Here is a 24049-nt window from a genome sequence, read left to right on the forward strand (position 1 = left end):
TGTGTGTGTGTATATGTATATGTATATATATATATATATATATATATATATATATAAAATGCACTTGGTTTTCAAAGAAACAGACAGAGGTCTTCCATCTGATCTGCAAACAAAGTGCTCTGCCTCTGTCCAAAACCTTCTGTTTCTCTGAGAACATTGTGTATACATACACATACACACGCACAGCAAATTTACTAGAAACATCAGTATACCCTCTTATTCATGTAAATCAGCCAATCGTGTGGCAGCAGAGCAATGCATGCAGTTTTGAAGTCATGGCTTTTCACATCAAACTTCAGAATGGGGGAAAAAAAGACCTGAGTCACTGTGACCATGAAATAGTTTTTGGTGACAGACAGGCAGCTTTGAGTATGTCAGAACCTGCTGATCTTCTGGGATTCACAGAAAGCAGCCTCTAGAGTTTATACAGAATGATGTAAAAAAAAAACCAAAAAAAAAAAAACCAAAAAACCCAAGTGATCCAGTGAGCAGTGAGTGGCATTCTGATGGTGGAGAGGTCAGAGGAGACAACCATAGTGAAGCAAAAAGCATTTTGGAATGTACATGTCAAACCTTGAGGTGGATGGGCTACAAGAACACAAGGCCACACTAGGTTTCATTCCAGTAAAGCAAAACAGGAATGTGAGGTTACAATGAGTTCACAGATTCTGCACATTTAATAAGAAAAACCTTGCCTGGTCCAATAAATCTGAATTTCTGCTGTAACATGCTGTTAGTAGGGACAAAATATGGCATAAACAGCATTAATTCCTGAACCGAACCTGCCTTGCAGTACCTGTCCAGGCTGCTCTGTGTGTGTGTGTGTGTGTGTGTGTGTGTGTGTGTGTGTGTGTGTGTGTGTGTGTGTGTGTGTGTGTGTGTGTGTGTGTGTGTGCGCGCGCGCGCGCGCGCTCTGCCTTCACCCACCACATCTTTTTTAGCTCTTCTCTCAGCCCTCGGACGCTACCCTTGTGTCAACCAATCAGTTGAGAAGTTTTAAACTCCACCTCTTCCTGCCGTCCTACTGGCGGGAAGTGCAAACATCCGGCGGCAAGGAACCAAAACAACCAACACAAAGTTTACCACGAAACGGCTTTAAGTTCATCATCATCGAGTGAAATGGAGCCTGTCACAGTAGCAGAGCTGACGAGTGGGACCTGGGTGAAAACTCGAGAGGCAGTAGCGCGTTTCCGAAAGCTACTTCTGTGCTCTAAATGGTACGTTTAGGCTGATGCTAGCGAGTCGGACCGCTGCCTGGTACTTCCTTGTTTTGGAAGCTTGATAAATCACGGCATCCTTAATTTCTATGTGCAGCTCCCAAATCCTGATTGAACCGGTGTGCCTAGGCATTTGCGAACACTTACTTTGCAGGTAAGGTATTCTCTGAATGCTGTTCCTAATGGCAGCTTCCATGCTCTTCTTGCCATCTCTAGCTAGGTTAACTTTCTTTTAAGCAACCTGTGTGCGTATGTGTGTATATATAAATCACGCTATTTGTGTAGGATGTTAACATGCTTATATGAAGTGAAATACAAAAGTATGAAATGTACTACAAAACCCCCCAACCAACATGTTGCTTAATTACCACAGGCTAAAAATATAACCACGTTTTGCGCTCCAGATCTTGCGCAGGGCCGCATGCCGGAGATGGCTGCAGTGTGTGTCACAGTCCCGCCTGGGTGAAGGACATCCAGATTAACAGACAGCTCAGCAACATTGCGGAGCTCTTTCGCAGTCTGGAGTCCTTGTTTCAGCACCCTGAGCTCCCAGGTAATGCAAAATCAGTGCCCCACGAAGCAGTTAAGACTAACTACACGCTTACGGTTTACTTCTAATAACGATTAAAAAAAGATTCTAATTAAATGACATTCTAGAAGCTCAATATTTCAGACTTTGGAATGAAACAGTGGAGCGTGATCCTTTCAGAGTGTTTTCTCAGTGCAGTACAGAGCATAAGCAAAGTTTTATAATATAACAATAACCAAATGTCCTGACAAAATGGGGTAGAGAGGGAATAGCTGACCTATTAGCTTCCTGCTATGGTATTTTATAAGCTATAATTTTTCTTGCACTGTTCCAGTGTGCAGCTTTCTTGGCAGACTAAGGTTGCATCTTATTGCTTGTATGCAATACAGTATGATATGAGGAAGCGTTACACCCCTGATGTATATACATATTTATGTAAATGCCTGACTGAGCATCAAAGTTTGATCCTGAAATGACTATAATTAAGTGATGCAATTGGCCATGGTGGTTTTTAGCTCGTCCTGGGCAGAGCCAGAGTTGGGTTTTCTGCTGGGGATTTTGTGAGCGTGAGGATGCGGTGTGACGGACAGGTGCATGCCCTCGGGGTCAGCGTGTTGAGCGCGGCGGGAGTCGCGCGGGGGCCGGCTCACGGCAACGCTGCTGTAAAACGGGAGATAACGCGGCGAGCGTGGGGGCTGATGGCCGTCTCTCCCCTGGAGACTCTTGCGCAGGGTGGCGCAAAGTAAACGCGCCGGGTCGAGATTGCTGCCAGCCATCGAGTGCATCTGCGCAGCCTCGTTTGCAGGGCTCTACATCTTCCAGCAAAGATATTTGAGACCAAAATGCGTCACCTAAGTAATAAACGGAAGCGGGTTTTCCTTAAAGGACATTTCCCCAACAGGGGAATGTAGTTTTGGGATGTGTAATGTGTCTGTATTTCTTTCTAGCTGCTGTCGGTAACCCTTCCCCAGGGTCCAGTCAAAATGCTGTCCTCACAGAGAAGAAGAACTTCAAGATCTGGTTCAGTCCAAGGAGCCGCAAAGTCCGCTGCCGCGTGGAGAAACCTGCGAAGGCGATCGTGTCGACTAGAAAATCGCCCGAGGTGCCACTTCAGCTCCCACCCTCCAGTCTCCTGTCCGTCTTCAATTTCAACTCCTCCTCCCAGGATTCTGGCTCCTCCCCCCCTCCCACCGAGGGGGCAGTTCACGGAAGGAAGAAGAAAAGGAAAAGGAGTGCGGGGCCAGTCGGAAAGGCATCCTGTGGCAGGTTTCAGAACAAGGAGAAGCTGAAGAAGAGACTGCAGGCTGCGAACCAGCAATGGGGCTTCGGTTCAGGTGCAGCCATGGAGCACCAGGCTGGAGAGGAGGAAGCGGGCAGGGAGCATTCTGGGGATACTGAGATGAGGACCAGCAAGAGGGTGTCCTTCCGCTACCCGGCCAGCCGGCCTGAGGAGGAACCCCTGGATGGCCTTCATGAAGGAGACGCTCAGTTCCTCAGTCCAACGAGGAGAATTCTGAAGAAGGGGATGGTGAAAGAAACCGAGCAGTCTAATGAGGAGCAAAATGCCTTAGTTTCAAGCAGGCAGTCTCCTCGCAAGCAGCTACCTGATCCGGAGTTGCTGCTCGATGGTCTGGGACCTGCTCAGCCATCTCCCCGCGGGAGCTTGAAAAGAGCCAGGCCGGAGGAGTGTGCGGGCAGCGCCCCGAGCACCCCTAGGCGGCCCAGGCCGTTTGCATGCCGCCGGAGGAGGCCGATCCCGAGCAAGGCCGCTGCACCTTCCGCGCCTCCGCCGGACGGCTCCGGACTCTCCGAGGTGCCGGAAGGACCCGCGGATGAGCAGCGGAAAGGAATCCCGGGAAGCTCGCTGGTCGGAGAGAACCATTCGCCAGCCATCCCGGCCAAAGGGAGGTGGCGTGCAGGGCAACGGCACGGCCACGACAGCCCGGCACACACGAAAAGGAACCGGAAGGGGGAGACTCCTCTGCACCTCGCTGCCATCAAGGTCTGCAGATGGGGCAACTGCCTCAGTGCTACTTTTTAAATTTTATTTTTTATCTTTTAGATGATTTTTGCTCCAGGTTAAGTCTCGAACTAAATGCAAATCTCATTCAAGGGTTGTCTACTGAAAAATCTAGTGTAAGATCTGTTTTCCTGTGCGGAAAACTGGCCCTTTGACCGTCTGTCTCTTTTTTCCTTTAATGCCTTGACCTTCGTGATCTCTGCTGCTTGTGCAGGGGGACGTGGCGGAGACGACACAGCTCCTGGACCAGGGTGCTGACCCCAACCTGAAAGATCACGCTGGCTGGACTCCGCTGGTCAGGAGAGAATCTTTTTCTTCCCCTGTGTTTGTCTCTCTCGCTCCATTCCATTTTTTCTTTTCTTTTTGTGTTTGTACTGCACAGTGAAGTGCAGTATTGCATTTGTTTGTTTGATGGAGGTGTCTAGAAGGATTTGGCTTGTACATTTCATTCTTCATTCAATATAAAGTATTGAAGAATTTGAGTGGTTTATGGAAAGGTGTGTGTGTGTGTGTGTGTGTGTGTGTGGGTTGTAAAAGGGATTCTGTAACTGAATCTATATACTTTTTCAACAATCTTTTCTACCAGCTTTGCAGTTTCATGCGCTGTTTTTCTTTTTTAACATCAAATAAATGAAACTGAAAGTTTTCATGTGTTGAATTGTGCAGTAGGTGAATAAAGTATTTTACACTTCAGGGTTCATTTTATAACTTTGGCTTTGTGAGCACCGCTGTTATAGACACATGACATTGCTTAGTGTTTCAGTATGGATTTCACCCACAGGATTTGGTGCAAATGATGCATTTAAGATTAATCCCAGACAGTGTGTGTTTCCCAAAAAGGTCCTGTAAATTTGCAACTGTAATCCCCTGCAGCCATTTTATATGCCCTGTCACAGATACCAAGTATGCCTTTTTCTTTAAATTAAAATGCATTTCTTTTTCCTCAGCACGAAGCATGTAACCTCGGCCACTTGGGTGTGGTGAAGGTGCTTCTGCAGCATGGGGCGCTGTTGAACACGCCCGGCTATGAGAACGACTCTCCGCTGCACGACGCCGTGCGCAACGGACACGTGGAAGTGGTCCGACGGCTCCTGGAGTGCGGCGCCTCCCCTGGTGTCCTGTAAGCCTTGCCCACAACACAGACGTGCCAATTTTTGATGCAGTATGGCAAAAATAACACACACTTTGACAGTTTGACAGTCACTTTGACTTGTTCTGAAGATCTGAAAAGGGCCCCGTGTCTGGTCGAATGTGCAGTGAATTTGCAGACATCGTTTAATGTTCTGAAAGAAAGGGCTCGCTTGCTGTGAAGGAGATGTTACATGGCCAACGTTTGAGGTTTAAAGTTTTTTTTTTCATTTTTGCAACTGTAAACTCATTCGCTTGGCACAGATATGGAGTTGCAGAATATATAATTGCATTTGCAGGTATTGGTCAAATGGCATAATTCTTAAACACAAACCATGCCTATACAATTTGTTATAGGGCATATTTGCACATCAGTATTGCAAAGCCCAGTATTTCATCAACGATTAACAATCAATATATTGTGCAGGCTTACTTGCCATGTTGTTGCCATGGAGATTTTGCTATGAGTTTGTGAGCCATGTACAGTGCAACAGAGTCTCTTAGTCCAGAGCTAAATGTGAATAATGCATGCACTGTTTATTCATTTTATTTGACAGGACTACCTTTCTCCATTATAAAGCCATGCCTGCATTTTTAGGCCATTTTCTCTAACTCATGTTTCTTCACCATTAGGAGTGTTTGCTCTTTTTCTGTAAAGGCCTGTCGCTTTAACGTTTGTTTACCTGGCGATTGACGGTGAGTCTGTAGACAGGAGTTGAAGGTGCTCCACGGAGCAGTGCTGCTTTCATTTGGGAAATGTTTCTTGGCATGCTTCATTTGTGCATCGATTGCCGATGTGGGGGCGGCAGCGAAACACGGCTCCACTGTTTCGGATCAGATGTGAAGGCGGACCCGGACCGTGTCACAGTCGCAGTAGACAAGCGCAAGACCCGTCCTGTCAGAGACGTTGATTCTGCCCGCCGTCCCCCTACTCTGACGGCAGAGACACACATGCACGTGTGTGTGTGTGTGCTTGCATGTGCATGCACTGTGCGCTCATGTGCTGCTGCATGTGCGAGTGAGAGTGTGTCACTCCAGATGTGGGCTGCTTCACTAATCTGGATTTGTAAATTAGAGGTAGAGGGGGAGAGACGTTTGCGCATGAGGGTTAGAGAGGGATGTGTAAAGCAGAGTTCTTGCCTCAGTCGAACTTCCATGCCTGGCACCAACCAGTATCCCCAGCGACACTCGGTTGTTACTGTTTTCCGTTGCATGAATACAAACATCTGGTTCATCTCGGGGAGCTTCTAAATTTCACAGCTCTATTGATCTGTGATTCATTGGGCACCGTTACTGTTGGCATCTATGGCTGCTTGGTCAGCTAAGAAATATTCTAGAGCTACTGCATGAATAAGCATGCTTGCTTTAGCCCATGAGGCCATAAAGACCCACTTTTGCTTCATTAGTATTGAAGGAATTACTTAATTTGTAACCTTTTAATTGTTTCCTGTTGTCTCTCTCTGTGTGTGTGTGTGTGTGTGTGTGTGTGTGTGTGTGTGTGTGTGTGTGTGTGTGTGTGTGTGTGTACGCGCGTGCGTGTAAGTGAAAGTTTGATGGCTCGTGAATCCAAATGCAATATTTTATGGACCAGTGGACCTATTAATTGTCCCCTAGGTGGCATCTCCATATTAACGCTCAGTCTGTGCAAACTCTTTGCAGTGGCCTTTTCATCTCCTTCCATTCCTGCAGGGGGGAGTCCTCTGATGGCCGTCCTGCTCAGCTCAGGGGGCCACCAGACCCCTTGTGCTTGACATGGAGCTGTGCACTTGACTCATTAGTTGGTAGCATGCACAAGTGGAGCTGGTCTTGCTGAACTTTTTATCTTCAGATGCTTTCTGACCACAGTTGGATATGGTTTTGCATAATAGTAGGCCAGATGTGGATGTCATGCATTAATGTGTTTTCTCAAATACTGTAGCTACTTAAAGTAACATCTGTTTGTGTTACTTTGTGTGTTCAAGAACTGTGGCACTGTGTTATGAACGAAGTTTGTGTGTTGCAGGAATATACTTGGACTCCGACCTATTGACTGTGCAGGCACTGAAGAAATGCGCGAGATCCTGCGAATGGCTCCTATGACGCACTCTCCCATATCCACACCGCTGAGCCTACCAGCCAGCATGTCAAAGGTACCAGCGAAAGTCGTCACTTTATTACAGTAATGCACATCTAAAGTGCTTTTTAAAATTTTTTTTATCCGTTTCTAGCCCGAAGATGTTTGGCTGACTTTACTGTGTCCTGATAATACAGTGCCTTTACGGAATCTTCATACCCCTGTGAAATAGTAACTTTTTTCATCTTGCTTCCTGAAATCAAAACTCTCAAAAATCTGTTGCACTGACCTCTAAAAGTCCATCCACAGATTTTCTGTGGGATTTAGAGGTCAGGGCTCTGATTCGCCCACTGAAGGACATTGTTTGTTTTTTTTGCCGGTGTGTAAGGTACTTGTAATCGGAGGGTTGCTGGTTCAAGCCCCACTACTGCCAAGTTGACACTGTTGGGCAACTGAGCAAGGCCCTTAACCCTCAGTTGGTCAAGTTGTATTCAGTCGTAATTGTAAGTCGCTTTGGATAAAGGCGCCAGCTAAATTCCATAAATGTAAGTGTAAATGTTTAGTGTCGTCATGATGGAAGGTGACCCTCCTGCCATCTTCAAGGTGCTCTTCAGTCATAACCAGTAGCCCAGTCCTAGCTAAGAAAAACCTCCCCATAACATACTGTTGCCACTACCATGCTTCACGGTAGGTATTGGGTATCTTGTGTGCTGCGTTTTGGTTTTGCCAAACATGCTGCTCGGAGTTCAGTCCAAGCTCTGGGTTTTGTTTGTTTGTTTTTTTTTGTTTGTTTTTTTTTTGACCAGAAAACCATTTGGAGCATGACAGAATCTTCCAAGTGTTTTTTGGCAAACTGCAAATGACACTTCAGGGCATGTCTTCGGGGGTAGCTTCTTCCTTACAGCTCTACCATACAGGCCAGCTTTGGGTAAAGCCTTTGTGATCGTCACATGCACAGACTGACAGATCTCAGCCATACAGACTTGTAGGTCCTTCAAAGTTGCCGTTGGCTTTTCTGTAGCTTCCCTGACCAATGTCCTTTTGGCTCGGTCATTCAGTTTGGAGGGACGGTCCGATCTTGGTAAGGCGTTGGTGGTGCAGTACGCTTTCCACTTCTTGATTATGCTCTAAACAGTTCTCAGTAGGGGTGGTTAAAGCTGCTGAAATCTTCTTGTATCCGTCTTCTAACGTGTGCCTTTCCGCAGCCTTATCACAGAGCTCTTTTGTTAGCAGTTTTCCAACCATGACAAATTTGACACCTTGCACTACTAGTAGTAGAATCTTCAAAGATTGCCAGGTTTTATTCTGAAATAAACAAAACCACTACAGTTGATGCAGGTGTGAGCCTGTTGGCCCGGTGTGGATCTGGAAGGTGATTACTTGTATCAAATCAAGTTTATATTGATTACTCTAAAGGGCTGGATACTTATCCATACCAGGTGTTTAAAAAAAATCAGCTAAAATGATTATTTTACTAATTAAAGTGTAGGTTGCCACTTTGATGATATGGGTTGTACTGTGTAAAATAAGACTTAATTTTCATTTTCATGGCATGGCAAGGATTTTGATGGGTATGATTTTCTGTAGGCACTGTATTTCCTAATTAACCATAGTGTGGGTGGTTTTTTGTTTGTTTGTTTTTGTTTTGTTTTGTCCCCCCCCCCCCCCCCCCCCAAGTCTGCAGGCATATTGAGGAAGGATGCCCAGGTCACTCTGATTGGTACCAAGCTGACACGGGCGCAGCAGAAACAGCTCAGCTCAGCAGCACAGGTCCTGGGTGGAAAACATGTTCAGACCTTCTCCAGTGCAGGTACTGGTGTTTGTCACCTCTGTTCATGCCACAAAACCCCATCTATGATGCTACTACCTGCAGGAGCAATGTCTGACTCTGAATTGCTGTGGCAGATTGGTTCATATGTGATCCGATCTTACCTGATCTCGTTTTTTTTTTTGTTTGTTTTTTTCTTTTTCTGCGTTAGCAATAAGCGTTTCAGCAATAAGCAAAATCACTGTTATTATTTCTTTGAAGTATATTTAAAAAGTTTGATGTAAAACTAATTTAACAGAGTGGTGTGTTTGCGTCAGCTTCCTGAGGCAGGGCTCTTGTCATCTTGAAGCATAGTTCTCAAGTTCACTAAAGGAGAAATGCGTCACACGTGGAAGTTTAAAAGTGCCCCTGTCTTCTTTTCTCTTCTCAAACTGCGGCGCAGTTTTTGATTAAAGCCTGCGAACCATCCACCTTCAGCACGAAAAGGATAATTGTGAAAATCCCCCTTCATACCCTAGATGGATATTATGACTCGCTGCAGCAAAAGTTCCACTCAGGAGACTTTACACAGCGCTGAAAATCACAGTAATAGAGAAACACAGTTCACCCTGTCACCATGAGAGCCAGTTGGGGTTGCCATTGGAATGAGGTGAAATGAAAATAACTGAAGCAGTTTATCACAAGTTGCGCATCTATTCCGGTGAACGGGGACAGAATCCAATATTTGTCAGAAAAAGAAATGTGAGTGTTCTGGTAACAAAGTGTGCTGGGAGCTTTTATAAAAAGCTTTTATAATGGCCTTATGTAAATTCCTTATAGGCATTTCCATTTGTTTCTTGAGTTCTTTAATTTAAAGAGGCTTATGTGGGGGAAAAAAATTGCTCTCTCTCTCACCACACATTTGTGCTTTGAGAAATAATTAAGAGCTTTCAGTAATTATTGAGCAGAAAGCTTTTGTTACTTACGAAGCCGTGAGTAATCATTTGATTTTTAATGAAGAGCCGTCATCCTGGCAGGTATTGTTCTGCTTGTCGTCCCGTTCACAAGGCGAAGTCAGCAGGCAGCGTTTGTTTACATTAGCAGATAAATAAATGTGTACATTTTAAAGTCGCGTTACATAAATGACCGTCGAGTTTCCTGCGTATCAGTGAATAACAGCCAAATCACAGGATGTTCTTTCAGCTACCACAAGCTGATGGATGCCACTTAATGATTGTATAAATACCGAGATTAACCTCGACCCATCCTGAAAAGGAATGATGTTTTTGACTGCTCGCATAGTCTTAGATTTTATTCCATTTAATTCTACCTTTCAGCTACCCGTTCTCCTCCAGACGCCTGTCTGTAATGCGGGCCGTGGGAGCAGTGTTCTGAGTTTCTGGTTAAAAATCAAAAAGATTTGGTATCGCCAAGTGTATTTCACTAATAATTTCCACCTGCAGACGTGAGCCAATTATCACGTCAGAGCCTTGGAATAAAAACTTGAGGAGGGTTGTTCTCTGTAGACCTGACCCTGAACTGTCCACCTTCCTCTGCAGTCACCCATGTGGTCGTGCCTGAAGGTGGCGTCCCCTCCACCCTGACCGCGCTGCTGGCCATCCTCGGAGGCTGCTGGGTGGTGCGCTTCAGCTGTAAGTCCACCGCTCTAACTGCGTCTCACTTCAAACCTGCAACACCCTGATGCTCGGTGCTGGCCTGCGAATCCAAACCTGTGCCATATTTTTATTTTTAACCCCTTTGCGGTTTAACTGGTTGACCATTGTGTCGTAACTTCTGACTCTTATGTAAAAGCCGTGCGGGAAACCTAAAGGAAACGGAATGGAGGAGCTGTGCTTCTGAAAGCCGTACTGTTCTAGCATCTGCCCGTACCTTTCTTATCTTGATGGACTGAATCATACGGACAACGAAGGAGCTGATTCTAGTCTAGACCTCCAGAGTCTGGATCGCTGATCCGTTCCATGTGGCATGGGCCTGGATGTCCTCCAGTGTTGTGGTAACCCTATAGAATGCCCTATGTTGTCTCCTTGCTTGATGGCCTTTGCATCATATGAAAGGTTTCTTTAATAACTAAAGCCATGTATTAAATCCTCCCTACGTTCTCCCATCTTGGTGCTCCACACCTGTTGGCTTGCAGTGATGAAGGGGATCTGCAGTAGTTTCATACGTTTTGATACTCAAGGTCTCCTCGAGCTGAGACGGTGAACACGTGCAGTCCACTGTATTTGAGTTTGGCTGCCAGACTCTCCTTTTGATGTCCAGCTTGCTGGACGTAGCGTTTAACAGCAAACTTTTCGTGGTTATTTTTCATTTTGCTATCTATCTATTTATTTCCTCTCCTTTTTTCCATTTGATAGCCACCAGAGACACACATGGTGCATCAGTAACTTTTTTCAAAATGTTTTCCCCCAAAAGGTTCCATTTTCTAAGTTTATAAATGTATATTTTTTTTAAAAAGGTTTAATTTAAACCTTCTGCAAGACTCATGTCAAACAAAAAAAAAGAATGTTATTTCCACTTATTTTAAACTGTAGTTGCAAGGTTTGACGAGGTGGGTGTATATGCGTATGTGCGCGTGCGTATGTGGAATCATTTGTAATTAAATTCATCATGCTTGACACTGGACCAAAATTCCAATATTGATCAGAGGAGTTAACAGGTAGAGATTTTCCTTCATCCCTTCCTGTATCTGCACTCGCCGTCCGCTTTATTAGCCGGACCTGTTTCATTAACGCCTGTCACAGCTGACGCCGTCATCTGTTTCTGATCGTAGGACTCCCGTCAGCGGGATGTTTTTGGCTGGCAGGCCTCTCTGAGGTGCTAAGACCCACCGTGCCTCATAAATGTGGGCCAGCTCAACATGCCCAGCTATGCCTCTACCCTACAACACTACTGGGTTTGATACGGTTCTCCATTAAGGAGCTGATCCACTGTGACGAATGAGGGGTAGAGGGTTGATAACTAATTGTGCATGCAGACAGACTGTTAGTAACTGTACACTTGTAAAAAGTGTCTGGTATATAATTGTATAGGATTAATAGCCCTTTTGATGTTCACTGTGTCAAATGTTCTTGTACAGGAATAGACCAAACAAAGAATATTTCCTTTCTTGAATATTGAGCAAAATATTGTGGTAAAAGGATATTTCGGTTGTGTATCAACTACAATGCATTAATAGTTAGACCAGTATGGTGTATTTCAGTTGCATTCCAGTCTGTGTTAGCTTTTGATGTTGTACTTGTGTGCTCTCAGCATCTTTATTAACTGCTCTGGGTGCATCAGTTGCATTGGGAATCTCGATCTCCTGATCCACTGCTTACACACGCATGCGCACACGCATGCCTGTGCACGCATACGCAGAAACCGAATCCTTATTGTCGCGAATCAAATTAGCTGATATGGTAATTGGTCCTTGCTGCTTGGCTAACGAGACGGCCTTGTCGTCCAGGGAGGGAGCCGGATTAACCCCGGGATCTGGTGCCGGCACCGTCGGCCCGATGTGGCTTCTGAAAACGAGAGCTGTAATTAAAGAGGCAGAGGGAATGCAATTACGCCTGATGATTACTTTTGTGTGTGTGTGTGTGTGTGTGTGTGAGTGTGAGTGTACACTTGTGCTGTGTGGTAAGTGCATTGCTCTGCGCTTGTCCTTAAGTTTTGCGTATGTGTGGGCATGCGTATTAGTGTGGCAGACTGGCGCTCCGCTTGCTGTGACTGCGAGGATGCGAGAATCAATTTCTCCCTAATGGCTCACTGTCACGGCCGCAACAGCACGCAGGATTTTAACCTAAAGTAGTTTTTCTCATTAGGTAAAGAGATGGCGAGGAGACGTGGGCAGGACGGCTTGGTTACCTCGCTGATCTGATTTTCATTTGAAGCCCATTTGCACTCGTGCGCCTCTCCAGCGCCAGACGAAAGGCGAAGTGAAGGCGCTCCCCTCCGGTGTGTAATCGGGGATTAAGCTAACCGCTTCGCCCCACCTCTGGCTCGCCGGTGTTCTGTCCCTTTTAGAGCAGGGCTTTACTGGAGACCTGTTTGCTCCATTCCCCCTTTATCTGCCACTGCACACAATGAAACAGCGGACAATGGCCACCGCGCCTGCTAACGTGCTTCAAAAACATCTTTTTAAAAAAAAAAAAAAAAAAAGGGGGTCAGAACGGCGTAGCCGAGGAGAGGGGGAGCGAGTGAAACCAGGGACTCCTCGACTACTGGATAGGCTGTGGGGGGGATTCATAAAACGTTATATCTCTTTCTCTGAAGGGAAGGGCTTGAGCTGGGGGCGGAGCTTCTTTGTCCTTGTTTAAAATGGTCCCGGGCGTCCTCGTTTTCGCTGTTGCTTGTCCTGGTGCCAAAACGCCGTCCCTTGGCGCCGGGGTGCTGACGCAGCATCTTTTGAGGGCACGCGTCAGCCACTCGACTGGCCGCCTGCTTCGAACGCCAAGCTTTGAAGTACGTGTAGCGCTGAGATTTTACCCTCCTGATTTGTGGTACGGTGAAGGTTAATTTGAAACACCTCCTGTTTCTCAGGGCTGGCCGGCAGCCTGCAGCAGGGCACGTGGCTGGCCGAGGACGTGTTCGAGGTGGGTGAGGGGCCGAGGCGGGCCCGGGCCAACAGAGACAACCTGGTGAGTGACGCCAACGCCAACACGGCTGCTAACAGCTAGACGCTGCTAACGGCTCCCGGCCTGCGGCGACTCCCACCAAGGTCCAAAAAATGCCACCCCGTGCTTTGCGTTTGTAATGGCGCACGGCGCGGGTCTCGAATGTCTCCACGCTGCCCCCTGCGGCACTCACGTGTCATCACCGCCTGCTGTACTGATGCGAGCTTGTTTCGAAAACTTCACTCCTCCCTGCGGGGCAAAGACTGCGCAGGCTGTGGACCCGAAACTCCACGGCTCTCGAGAGGACCGCTTATGCAGCAGAGCAATTTGGGTCATAGACACACCCGCCGAACCAATGTGTGAAGTGGCTGTTTGGTGCCCTCGGAGAAGAGACACCAGTTTAAGCTTCTAATGCATCTTCTCCAGATCACGAGTGCGGCAGAAGTGGCAGGGTAGGCGTAATGCTTAAACTGCAAGGGGACCATGTTGGGCTGGTTAATTGTGCTACTAAATTTTTTAAAGCAGTATAGGGCCCACTTATGGTCATAGATTACCTTTTAAGCATAAAATCAACTAAGTCGCACCATGCGGGTACAGACCATGTAGGTATTGTGGGTTGTGTGTCTTTACTCTGTTAAAGATGTGCTGACTAAGGTTCTAAACTGTGCTGTACTGCTGCATTTCTACACTTCTTGCAGTGTGAGCAGTCTTCTCTCTTCTCACACACACACACACACACACACACACACACACACACACACACACACACACACACACAGAGACGGGCTGATTCTGGCCTGCAGAGCCGTCACCTTTGGGATCCTCACAACCCTCTGACCCCGTCCCTCTCTTCATACCCCTCCCCTTTTCTTTCTGATTGACAGTAGCCTGCAGTTCCAGTCTGGGCAATCTGGGCAGAGAGCTCAGACTAGTTGAGGGAGAAGCAATGGGAAGCATTAGCTTTAGGAATAAAGCATGGCGTTTTGTTTTAAATGGCCACCTTACGCCGTGCTGCTCACCTCCTTCACCCTCAAGTAGCTGCAGAAAATGTGGAGGTGACTATTAAACCTATACACTTTTATTTGTTCGGTTCCTCACTCCCTGACTCCCTCTCACCAGCTGCCGCGGCTGTTTGACGGCTGCTTCTTCTACCTACTTGGATCCTTCCGGAAGCCGCCCAGAGACGAGCTCCTGCAGCTGGTGAAGGCCGGAGGCGGACAGCTCCTCGCCAGACAGCCCAAACCGGACAGCGACGTCACCCAGACGGTGAGCACGGCGGCGTACCACGCCCGTCCGGGCTCGGACCAGGCGCTCTGCACCCAGTATGTCCTCTACGACGCGCAGGGCGGCTACAGGCCTGGCCGCGTGCGCCTGGGCAAAGTGTGGTCGGCCCCCTCGTCCTGGCTGCTGGACTGCACCGTGGCCTTCAGCCTCTTGCCTGTGCCAGAGGTCTAGCTGGCTCCCAGGGCCTTCCCCTAGACCGTCGCACTACATGTGGTTGATTTACACGGCAGAGAACTCTTCGTGCCTGCCTTCATTTTGGAGTTGAATAAATGGGTCCAAAATGGGGTGAATAAATGTGTTTCCCGACAGCTTTGAATGCTTGTGTGGTAGAAATAAAATATACTATTGCATGCAAAGAAAAACACCGACATGTCTGCTGGATGCTCTAAGGCCCAAAACCTAAGCTATATAGCATTGACCACAATTGCTTGTGTGCATTAGCTATTTGTAAGCCATGAGCCTGATTATTCTGGAAACCAAACTGTGTCTAAAAAGGAAAAAGTAATGTTCTCTTATGAGAACAGTATTTCATGGAACATTTAGAAATGTCAGTGTTTTGTACCAGGACAAAGCGACTCTCAGAACTCTGCTATATTCAAGTGACTTTGAGAAGTGCTGTGTTCAGTAATGTCAGATAAGAGCCTTAACTTTGGCCAGTGCTGTGTGGCTTTCAGTATGACATCAGCTATCTAGAAAAGGCTTCTTTGGGCATTTCCCCCAATCTTGGCCTGCTAGTGGAGGAAACACCTGGGTCTTACACTAAGAAAATAATAACAACCAAAGCTTGGTAATTATTGGCATGTTTCTGTTTATGGTAAGTTTTAAGTTTGTTTCAGACTTGGAAGGTATTGAAGGAGATTATAATCCCTGTATGTTTAGTAAACGTGTGTGTACGTGTGTGTGCGTGCGTGCGCGCGTGTGTGTGCGGGCGTGTGGGGGGGGGGTCCCCAGTGAACCTGGTTCACTGGCTTTGAACATCTATCGTGTCTGTCATTTTGTGAGACAAATTGTATTGATGTCTGAAAAGAAGCAAATTAAGGAAGCACTCCTGTTTCTAGGAGCGACCCCCTTTGTATGTTGTGTTTAACATACCAGTTGTATGAAAACCCTGAAATGTACTTGTCAATTTCGCCTTAAAATTAACCATGTTGATAAAACATTTAAACCTCAAATGTTTCTGATCTATGAACACCTTTCTTTATATAAAGCAAAAATAAAACTCCTCTGCCTTAAGGCCAGCCCTTAGAGATTGTGTGAGTACAAATTTAGGAAACCAACCCAACAAGCAGAACTTGTTGGAAAGTGAAAAATTCATCGTCCTCTCCTCAAGAGGGCAGCGTTTGTGCCGTTCACTTCGGTGAAGGTTAGTTTATATCTGGATGGTGGGGGAGGAGTTTCTGACCCTCCACCCTGAAGAGCTGCTTTGCTCATCACCCAGAATGCATCTTTCATTGGGATTACTCAGGGATGCACCTAATTGCTATTGATTGCTGGGAGCTGCATTAAATTGCCCTCGTCTAGCGGTGTGGGTGGAGGAGGCAATTAGTGGTGCGGACAGGGTTTCGGACGCCTGATTAATAGGTGGGTAGCTAGGAGCCTGTGGGCTGATACTGCATAGGCTAGGAGCAGATGTGCACCCAGCTCTTAACATCTTACCCAGCAAACTTTACCCACATTACACTAGAAGCTTAGGAGGTGTTGGCTGAGCGACCCTCCTGCAGTTCAGTCTGTGAATCATTCGCTGTATAATTTTCTCAAGCCGGTTCTTGATGTTTGGCCCGTGCTCTATTGAGCTTCGCAAACAAGCCAATATTTGAGATTATACAGTTTGGTTTAGTTTGGCTGACTTTGTTTCATGCAGTTGCATTAAATATTCATAACATTTTATGTAACACGTCTCAGCACTTCTGTTATAATGTAATTATACTAGTAATTCATCTTAAACATTTTCATACTGTTTTCCATGACCCTCATTATGGAGTTTCAAAGTGATAGACTTATCAAGTGTGTATCACACGAATTCTAGTTATGTAACTAACTTTTTAAGAGTGGTACTGTAATGCAGTTTTTCTTTTTGTCCGACTTGCTACATACCAGACCTCTGCTTATAACTTTGATGTCAAATTAATTTTCAGTTTCTGAATTTCATATTGCGCTTGCCTTCACATTAAAGGACGTGTTATTTGTTAAGGTTATACTCTGATGCTTGAAGAACTTTGCCTATCTATACTGTTATACGCGTGCTGTGATCTGAACGTAGAAACACTGACCCCAGCCCCCCCGTTTTGTTTCTGTTCTATCTGCGTCATTACTGTGGTCAGTTCCTCACATCTTCCTAAACCAACGTGTCCACTGTTCATAGTTGTAATTATAGACCACCACTTCCCTTTCCTGTTTGCTTAGACAAGAATAAACGGGCCTTGGAGTCTGTTTGGCTCGGTTTGGTTGTATTTTTCCCTGACTTCTGCAGAATGGCCATTGTTTCCTGGGCTTGCCTCTGTGAAGGCGCCTGTGTGCGGACGCCGGTGTTGGAGAGTTCTGCCTTCACACTGGCCGTGAACTTGCATCCCCATAATCTGCAGGAGTATTGAGGGACCAAACCGCCACACTCGGATTGCACCCAAAATAAATCAACGCACACTTTTTTTTTTTTTTTGCTGAATACCACTTTTTTTCAGTCTATTTAACAAAATAGTTTTTTGTCTTCATAAATAATACACATTTCCCCCCACCTCTGAATTCAGAATACACATCATATGTCTGGAAATATTTACACATTTGTACATGATGAAGGGCACCTTGGGTTGATTTTTTACTGCATGAAAATCACAAGTATTGGAATATCATTGAAATAGTTCAGCATTTGAATGCTGCTATTCAGCAATGGTTTTGTGGTCTTTATCTTTAGTTATATTTAAAGATATCCGTCTGATTCTGAATTTATACATTATAGTAATTACCTGGAGTAATAAGCATTGGTAAATTTATATATGATAAATTATAGTTTTGTTTGCTTTAGGAATAACCCTTAGTGCCCATGTGTAATAAAAGCTGATTGTATAACAGTATGTTTTAATAATAGATACAATTTGTTTTCAGGCACAAATTCATATAACAGTTTTGTTTAGAAAAAAAGCACAATCGTTTATAGCTTCCAGTTACTACAGTTAGTCGGTGTCTCAGAAATGGGCGTGGTTCATTTCTACAGAACTGACCGTGGAGGAGGGCGTGCTCGAGACTGAAACAGACACCATGAGGACAACGTCTCTACACACAGTTTCTCAGACAGGTCCACAAATACTTCCAGTGGATGAAAATCGCTTGTTAAAAAGCAGGGGCAAAAAAGCAAAATTAAAAAAACAAAAAAGTTCACCTCAGTGAGCTTGCCCTTTCTCTTTCCTTCATGATTGTCAAAAAATGATAGATGAGAGATGATTTTTCTGACAGCACATGATTGGAGTGTGACTGTATTACAGGCAATATAAGACGCCAATCAACACAACTGAATGCTGTTGGGTGTTCCCACACACCGGTCTCAGTGTGAACCAGTGTGCAGTATTCCAAGAATGTCATGTTATCAACATGTAATGCCATTGAAGACAGGTTGATTTGTAAGGAAACAGTTAGTACGTCATTTTAACACACTTCATTTAAAAAAAAAGTCATGAATAAACACTTCAGTAAAAGTAGTGCATGTGTTTGAGCACCAGTAAATACGGCTTTTCTTTAGCAAAGGGAGTTGTATCAAGAGATCGTGACTGGACAGTTGGGGATAATTACAGGCTACATTTGATAAAGTCCCAAAACGAAAAGGACATCACAGAGCTTTCATGACTGAAATAAGGAGCCAAGGACGTTGTGACTTGGCAGGACTTTCAGAAGTCTGCACACAGAAGGGATTAGGGCAGAACCCTTCCATTAGGCCCCTGCTGACTGGCCACATTTATGTTGTTTGCCCGTAGAAAAATCGCTCTGAGAAATAGAAAGGCCAGCCATGCTTCTGAGAACTAGCAGCTGTTGGCTGAGGTTGGTTCACAACAGCACAGCTGTAAAAAAAAAAAAAAAAAAAAAATTAACTTCCTTTGCTTCCGGTTTATGTCTTGTGTGAAAAAAGCACAATATTAGAGAGCGAAAAAGAAGAGAATGATTATAAGCTTAAACTTTCCTTATAGGGTGGCACAGGGGCACAGTGTTTAGCATTGTTGCTTCAAAGCTACAGCGTTCTGGGTTTGATTCTTGGCCCTGCTGCTGCCTGTGCGGCTTTCTTCCAGGTATTCCAGTTTCAGACATCTGAATACAACTTGCATTTCTACGTTAGCCAGGCGTGAGGGTGGTGGGTACGTGCCCTGTGTAGCTGGGATATGCTCCAGCCTCCCATGACCCAGTTTAGAAGATGAATGAATATTTCCATCTACTGTAAATGCGCAAATCAGTTATATGTTTTAAAAGGTGTTTAAAAGTGAGGGTCCATCATTTATATTGGGAGGGAGGGGCTTTTCTTAAATTAAAAATGCTATTGCTTAACAAAGCTATGACAGCTTGACAGTTGACGATTTACCAGTGATGCAGAGTTTCATGGATCTGTCGTGTGTCAAATCATAAAAAAAAAAGAAAGGAAGACATGAGGCACAACCTCAAATAGAAAAGTTTAAGACGTACAACCAGCTGACAGATGGGGAGAAAAGGCTGCAGGATGATGCTGCGTGGACAATTCTAGGCCCTTTTTTAGGGGTCGTGATGTTGCATCAATTTTCATCTCATTACCAAGCCCATGGATCTTTTATTAGGGACTTCATCCCATCGATGCTGAGCGACAGGGTCGAAAAGGTTAACTGGGATGAATTCTCGCCGGGTAGGAAATACCCGTGATAGATTGCGCGGGCTCGGTGGAATTTGCGTTTGTATTGATGACTGGAATTTATCATCTCCAAAAAGGAGGTGAGCGGGCCCTGGTTCTGTTTGGGCAGCTTGGACTGTCAGCACGAGCTGAACCTGAGAGTCTATAAGTGATACATTAGCTTAGATGCTGAGACATCTGTGCAGATATTCACAGACATGGCCACACAGAAAATCCAACGCATGGGCCTCGGGTGCTGCTCAGGGGTCCTGTAGCTGGTGTATACGCTTAATGTAGTTTGGTGGAATCAGCATGTAGGGTCTCAAATGGGACTCTGGCAGGCTGAGCTACTGAGAGCACAGACAGGTACTTTATCACTTAATACTTATCGATTAAGGGAAATAAAAGCTAATTACTTAGATATCTCTTTTTTAAAAAACGTTTGCTCCTTGGTTTGTTTTTTTTTGTGTATGTTTGTGCTCGAAGGCGAAAACATGTCAAACAGTAATCAGAGTTACGTTTGTTATCTTCCCTTCTAAGACGGCCAACTTGGACACCGGAACTTTCGACCTTCAAAGCCTGATGTAATTTATGCAGTATTAACAGTCAAATGATGTGATGTAACAACAGCAGCATCTCATTTACATGGACAGTCTTTGGCTTTTCTTTCCTCATGCTAATCGCTGTTCATTCAGTGCACTCAGACTCTGGACAGGATGACCCTAGCCTCCTCTCACTGCTGCCTTCCTGCATTAGTAGTTCCCTTTTGCCTGTGTTCTCCTTAACGCCTTGATTTAACCTTGTTGTTCCTTCCACCAACTGAGAAACACAACATGTGATTAATAAGCAATATTTAATAAAAAAAACCCCCTCTGTTCCAGTTGCCCACACGAGGTTATCTAATTCTTGGTTAAAGAGCTCCTCGTTAAGATGCCTATGCAGACAAACTAGCCGACACCCAGTATGACAAACGGACGTTTGGAAATGTGTCTGCCCTATCGGAGCTGTTCTGCTCGTGGAGCTAAGCAGCATGACAGCGCACTGGCACGCTCACCCCTTCATGTCTTCAACATCCTGGACATAATAGCCAGAACTAAATCAACCGAGGTGAACCCTGGTTTCAAACGTGGTTGTAACCATACACAGATGAAACTGTCTTTGACAAACAAATAACTATCCGCTCTCACTGAGTCATGAAATATATAAACTTAGTGTTTAAGCAGCACAAGCAAGAAATAAAAATGGGATGAAACCCAGAAAAACAAACAAACAAACAAATAAACAAACAAACACAAACAAACAGCATCTTCAGTTGGTGCCAGGGTTTGAAGTGTATTTGTGTGCCTCAGTCTTCCCAGCAGTCTCTGTTTGCCAGCCTTATTGTGCTCCTGCCAGTTCCTTGTTCAGTGTCCAGAGGTGGGCGGTCCCTGTGCTGGACAGCGCCGTCACTCACGTGTGCCCCTCCTCTCCGCTCTGAAGGGGTTTCTATGATGACGGCTGGCCGTTGAGGCACTCCCGCCGCAGGCACTGTGCAGGCTTCCACCAGTCTCCGCTGTGGCAGCGGCAGATGGTGCAGTCGTCCACCTTCACCTCGATGCCGGCTGGGATTATCGTCGTTCCGGCGTAGCAGTTCGGACCTGTTGGAAAAAAAGGGGTGGGGTTATAGCAAGGAGAGGATGATCTTGGGCGGGGGGTCTTTAGGAGAGGCCTGTGGAGCAACTCGGGACCCTGGGGGAGTTTTGAAGTCGGGACAGACACGCGAACTTTTTTTGTGGCCATGCACGGTTGGGCTCGTTTTTTGGAACAGTAAGGCACGTCTGTTGTGCTCCACCAGCACCCCTCCATGCTGTCACTCTCATTCTCTCCCTCCAGTGAGACGCTTTGCATTGTGTGTCTGAAGCTTAGGTGACTGGCAGCTCAGAGGGTCCGAGCACTGACTCGCCTCTCTGTCTTCCCAGTGGAGTCTCCATGGGTCTTTTTTCAACAGTAAAGCTATGCCCACCACTTTCTGTCTTTCTTTTTTCTCACTCTCTCACCTTCTCGGTGTTGCTCTTCTGTCTCAGTCTTTCTCTTCCCCATTATACAGAAATTATTCCTCCATTATTCACACACGTGCTTGGACGCGCTTCATGGCGTTCATAAATCTCTAGGTCCCAAACTACAAATAAATCTCTAGGTCCCAAACTACAAATTAATCTACAAATCATGTTAATCTGTGATCTTCTTAGATTATTATTATTATTATTATTATTATTATTATTATTATTATTAGTAGTAGTAGTAGTAGTAGTACATGTCAGTTTTCTAATAGACTTTGTACCATATAGGAAAATCTGAATGTCTGGGACATGTCTAAGGTTTGTTAAAGGTTTAGCATTCGGTGTGTACCATCATTCTGCAGTGTGACTAACCAGATGCTTAGGAGTGAGAGTTCTTTGAACAGCGCTCATGTATTCAAGGCCTATCATCTGGAGCAAACACAATCTAATTCATTATTGAAAAAGAGATGGTCTTGTAGAAATGTGTGGCCTGCCTGACATAAATCTTATTTAAATAAAACAGCAACACTCAGCTGCTTAAAGAATATCAATTCAACCAGGTTATTTAACTTTGCAGGTTTGGTCTGCTTGAGTTAGTGTTGATCCCAAAATAATTGTCAGCTCTGTCAGACAATGCATCAATCCTGCGGTCTGCTCAGGGATTGAGGTTGTGTTAAATGGGCAGACTGATATGATCTAATTTCAGAATTTGTTTGGATATTGTCAAAATATAGTACAAATCCAATTAGGGTAAACAAATGTCAAACAAAATACATAATTGCACATAATAGCCTGCTGCATTCTCTGAGCCATATAATAACACTTAATGGCAATACATTAACCAATAGGGGGCGCTAGTAATGTGTCAAATTCTAAACGAGCATGCTTATGCCAAATTAGCATAAAATCGCAAAAAATGGGTGATAATTAAATGATGAATTGAAACAGGTGTATTTCAGAAGGGAAAGAACCAAGCTCTGCTGGACCAGGAGTCACACCAGGGCCACAGTTGTGAAGCCCTGCCTTAGCCAACCTTCACCCAACAGGGGTAAGAACACAACAGCCTTGGCTGCCTGAGCGTCAGGTACGTTCACACTGAGCAGCACACCTGCGGAGACCTCTGCTCTACAGTACACATGCAGCCTGGTAAAGACCCCTGATTAGTGGCGGCAAATTTATGCTATAATAAATGAATAAATCCCTATGAAAAAGTACGTAAGTAACAGCGGTTTAACAGTCCGACATTTATTGATTGTTCCAAAAGACATCTTGTTGATTTACGAGTTGCTGTATTGTATCGATAGTAGCATGTCGTGTTAGACTGGACAGATTTGGTTTTCTGTCCTGAGGTATATACAGATTTTTGTCCATGTATAACGATGAACATCTACGATTTAAATGTTAGTTTTATTTGAAGGTGCTCTGTGCAGTCTGCTGGGCTTATTGCATTGCAAATGAGCAGTACCTTTCTGTGGTGCCAAACTTTTTAATGTTGGTTTCTTATTAAACTTTTTCTCAAGATTACTGGATCGCCATGTAATTTGTTTCAAGAATAGTGAGTGTATTTAGGGATATGTGATCAATTATTTTCTTTCCCTTCCTCATCTGCTCATGGAAGTATAATGTACTGTTTGAGGTAATTAAATTACAGAGGTCAGTGAACAAACTTGTTCATTTAGTCTGTGGGACAATAAATATGTTATATAGCCTGGGCTTGACGGGCTTCAGCGGAAACTACGTAACAAAGACGTTCATGTTCACGATAACTGCTGGATACTTTGGCCGCATCGCTCTCAAGCCTATTCTCCAAACTCCTGCTTCCAAATAAGAATTCCCTCTCCCATCTGTAAGTATCCTTAAAAGTTTTTTTTTAGCAATAACATTTGGCACGAAGCCAATGCTTGGGCGATGGAAGTGGGGACCTGTGGCCACTGGCATGGCTGAGTGCGATTACTCATCGGTCCTTGAGTGTTGCCAGGGCAAAGATGGCTCTTTTGCCGCCTGTCACCTTGGCTGGTGCTCGGTGTTAACAGAGTGTATCGTGCTTGTAGGCCTGGAGCTTGTGAGCGACCCTGGCTGCTGTTTCATCAGGGGCCTTTCACCACCTGTTCCTTGAGCAGCTCGAGGTCTCGAGTCACAACGAGTGCCCCATTCACATCACGGTTTAGCCGTGCTGTTTTCCAAAATACTACTTTTCCTGCGCTCTCCTCTAGGAAAGATGATCACTTACCCTAGAAAGTCAGATGTTTGTTGTGTGCATGTGTGGGAGTGTGAGTAACTGAGTGCATATGCGTGTGTGTTCGCGCATGTGTTTGTGTATATGTATGTCAGAACAGAGAGTAATACGCAGAGGGAAATAAGAGATTTGCTATGAGAAGACGCTGGCATGTCTGAATCCTTGACTGAGACCAGGCATTTCCTGTAGGAGTGCGGAATAAAAGCTGACATGAGTGTCTCTTGACATTTACCATCTCAATTGCTCCATAGAATTCAATGTGCTGGAGATTAAATGCCCGGCACTCTTCCAGCGGTATCAGGACCAGTCGAGCTGAGGCGAAGTTACCATTGCTTTTTTCTTA

The 24049-nt window shown here is 45.3% G+C and overlaps 2 protein-coding genes across 3 annotated transcripts in view; one reads left to right on the plus strand and one right to left on the minus strand.

Annotated features, from left to right (window-relative positions):
* The first annotated feature begins 1011 nt into the window (after nt 1-1011).
* bard1 (BRCA1 associated RING domain 1) lies at nt 1012-17024 on the plus strand. 2 transcript variants are annotated; one of them, XM_027016414.3, is made up of 11 exons: nt 1014-1217; nt 1315-1371; nt 1622-1770; nt 2694-3748; nt 3981-4061; nt 4714-4886; nt 6897-7023; nt 8625-8757; nt 10254-10346; nt 13237-13334; nt 14430-17024. In XM_027016414.3, the coding sequence occupies exons 1-11, from the start codon at nt 1120-1122 to the stop codon at nt 14763-14765; spliced, it is 2400 nt and encodes a 799-aa protein (XP_026872215.2). In that variant the 5' UTR covers nt 1014-1119; the 3' UTR covers nt 14766-17024. The 2 variants fall into 2 exon arrangements, with proteins under 2 accessions (XP_081569334.1, XP_026872215.2); XM_081713208.1 differs by lacking the exon at nt 13237-13334 and having other exon boundaries at nt 1012-1217; nt 14430-14594.
* Nucleotides 17025-17265: 241 nt separating this feature from the next.
* The window catches only part of vwc2l (von Willebrand factor C domain containing 2 like), a 22038-nt gene continuing 15254 nt past the window's right edge, over nt 17266-24049 (minus strand). The window contains exon 5 of the mRNA XM_035523669.2: nt 17266-21068. Within this exon, the coding sequence (XP_035379562.1) occupies nt 20917-21068 (152 nt within the window). The 3' untranslated portion in view covers nt 17266-20916. The remainder of the gene's footprint in view (nt 21069-24049) is intronic.

This window comes from Electrophorus electricus, chromosome 4 (assembly GCF_041902795.1).
Source record: "Electrophorus electricus isolate QZ-2024a chromosome 4, ASM4190279v1, whole genome shotgun sequence".
In the NCBI taxonomy this organism is placed as follows: domain Eukaryota; kingdom Metazoa; phylum Chordata; class Actinopteri; order Gymnotiformes; family Gymnotidae; genus Electrophorus; species Electrophorus electricus.